Source organism: Hippopotamus amphibius, chromosome 2 (genome assembly GCF_030028045.1).
Source record: "Hippopotamus amphibius kiboko isolate mHipAmp2 chromosome 2, mHipAmp2.hap2, whole genome shotgun sequence".
In the NCBI taxonomy this organism is placed as follows: domain Eukaryota; kingdom Metazoa; phylum Chordata; class Mammalia; order Artiodactyla; family Hippopotamidae; genus Hippopotamus; species Hippopotamus amphibius.
This window is the reverse complement of record NC_080187.1, coordinates 176,669,850-176,672,200: the sequence shown is the minus strand read 5'-3', so window position 1 is coordinate 176,672,200 and position 2,351 is coordinate 176,669,850. Positions and strand designations below refer to the sequence as shown.

Genomic DNA, 2,351 nt, shown 5'->3' with positions numbered 1-2,351 from the left:
CTTAGGAATTGAGGCTCAAGATTACTATAAACTTTGATTAAAAATACTTTATATGTGACTTCTTTTCTCTTTTCAGAGGTGAATGTCCCTTCCTCCTAAGTGAAAGACAAAATAGGCTCGCTATTAGTGTGCATAGTAAAATCAGAGTAGGATGAAGAAAAGTTTTTCTCTGAGTTTGGCCATCAATAATGAACATCAGTAATCAACAGATGCTCTTCACAATATAGGCATCACTCAAGAGATCTTTCTATAATTCACTAATTGTCTACATACTCTCCTCATTGCCACCTTCATTTCTTGATTCCTGAATGTGTAAATAACAGGATTCAGGAAAGGAGTGAGAACTGCATCAAAGATGCCCAGAAACTTATCCAGGGGTGTAGAAGGAGATGGCCACGTGTAGAAAAATATTAAAGGACCAAAGAACAAGACTACTACAGTGATGTGAGCTGAAAGTGTGGACAGAGCCTTGGATGAACCCACAGAAGAGTGTTTCTGAACAGTGAGAATGATGATGATATAAGAGATGATCAGAATGAAGAAGGAGCCAACAGAGATGAATCTGCTGTTGGCCGTGACCATGGACTCTAGCTGATCTGTGTCTATGCAGGCAAGTTTGATCAACCGAGGAAGGTCACAGCAAAAGCTGTCCAACACATTAGGACCACAGAATGGTAAGTTTACCACAAAAGCTAGTTGAACTGTGGAGTGGATAAGGCCAACCATCCAGGCAGCCACTAAAAAGAAGATACACATTCTTGAGCTCATGATGGTCTGATAGTGGAGAGGCTTACATATGGCAACATATCTGTCAAAGGCCATGGCTATGAGCAGCACCATCTCCACACCACCAATGATGTGGATGAAGAAGATCTGAGCGATGCAGCCTCCAAAGGAGATGACTTTACGCTTTCTGAAAAGGTCATACATCATCTTAGGAGAAGTGACAGAAGAAACTCCCATGTCAATGAAGGAGAGGTTGGCCAACAGAAAGTACATGGGGGAGTGTAAGTGAGGGTCAGAAGTCACAGTGAGCATAATGAGGGAGTTTCCCATCATGCTTGCCACATAAAATGTGGAGGAGAACACAAAGAGGAGAAGTTGTATTTCCCAGGAGTTGGTGAGTCCCAGGAACACAAACTCTGACACCACAGAGTGATTTGTTCCATCCATGGGCTTTATTAGCTTTGCTTCCTGAAGGAGGACGATAAGAACAAATGTAAATTATGATAATTATGTTAATAAATTAAAAGAAAGCTCAGAGTTACACAGCGTATTTCAGCATTAGCATTAAAACTGACCTCATATGCTTATGGCCTATAAATGTAATCACACAGAAATATTAGTTGCTGTTATGTGGAGCTGCTCTTAATTTGTCTCTGCAGTTAATACCCTCTGCTTCCTCCCAGGGTTGATTCCCTGATAGTAGTCATGACATACAAGATGGTCAATGTGAGTAATAGGAATTCAACCCCAAAACTTTTGATTTTGCATTTAAAGGTATTATGTGCTGACCTCAGTCCCACAGAAATAAGAGGTGCACACAGAGAGTTTCAGGTTCATGCACTGTCTTTACCAGTCTGCATCATATTAGGTACAGAGTTTATGAGTATTCAGAAACTTCTCTAGCAATTTGACATCACAGTGACACTCATGTTTCTGATTTTGTTTTTGCTTTTTTTTTAACCAAAGTAGTAGTCCATGAAAGACTACAAATTAAAGAAAAAATCTTATCCTTCAACAAAGGTAATTTGAGAAACACTGCCTTAGTGCCTGATTTGAAAATCTTAAAGCTATGAAATGCGTAACATAGAGAAAACCATTTTGTACAAATCTCAATATAAGGACTTATGACATTATCTTGTAATTATTTACTCTTATTTAGAGTTATAGGTTAGCAAAGAAAATAATGTTTCTGGATTTAGATCACGAAGATATATACATATATAATGTTCAGCCACTGACAGCTTTATCTTGGGCAAGTTACTTAAACTCTTTGAGCCTCAGTTTATTTATCTATGAAATCATAATTAGTAAAATAATTAATGTATATTAATCATATGGCTACATTAAGTATTCAACAAATGTTATGTTTACTTCTCTCTATTTCACTTGCCCATCAGTAAATGTTAAGTCTACTTCTCTTAATTTTACTTCCCCCAATCGCACTCAACACTGTTGTGTGAATGAATAAGAAAATAAAATATTATTCACTAACAGGGACCATCAAACTTTCATATAAAGTATATTTCAGCAAATAATTATAATGAATATAATAGTCGCATTTTCTTAATGATACTAATTAAACTCTCTTGTACAAGTTTAATCCCCTTGCTGTCAAAGAACATTGT

At 37.0% G+C, this 2,351-nt stretch overlaps 1 protein-coding gene across 1 annotated transcript; it reads right to left on the bottom strand.

Moving 5' to 3' along the window:
• Positions 1-234: 234 nt before the first annotated feature.
• On the bottom strand, positions 235-1,173 carry LOC130845761 (olfactory receptor 4F3/4F16/4F29-like). The gene has a single exon (XM_057723433.1). The coding sequence runs from the start codon at positions 1,171-1,173 to the stop codon at positions 235-237; it is 939 nt and encodes a 312-aa protein (XP_057579416.1).
• Between the last annotated feature and the right edge of the window lie 1,178 nt (positions 1,174-2,351).

Bases quoted from the DNA above. Each gene is read 5' to 3' on its own strand.
- LOC130845761 (XM_057723433.1), bottom strand. From the start codon at position 1,173: ATGGATGGAACAAATCACTCTGTGGTGTCAGAGTTTGTGTTCCTGGGA.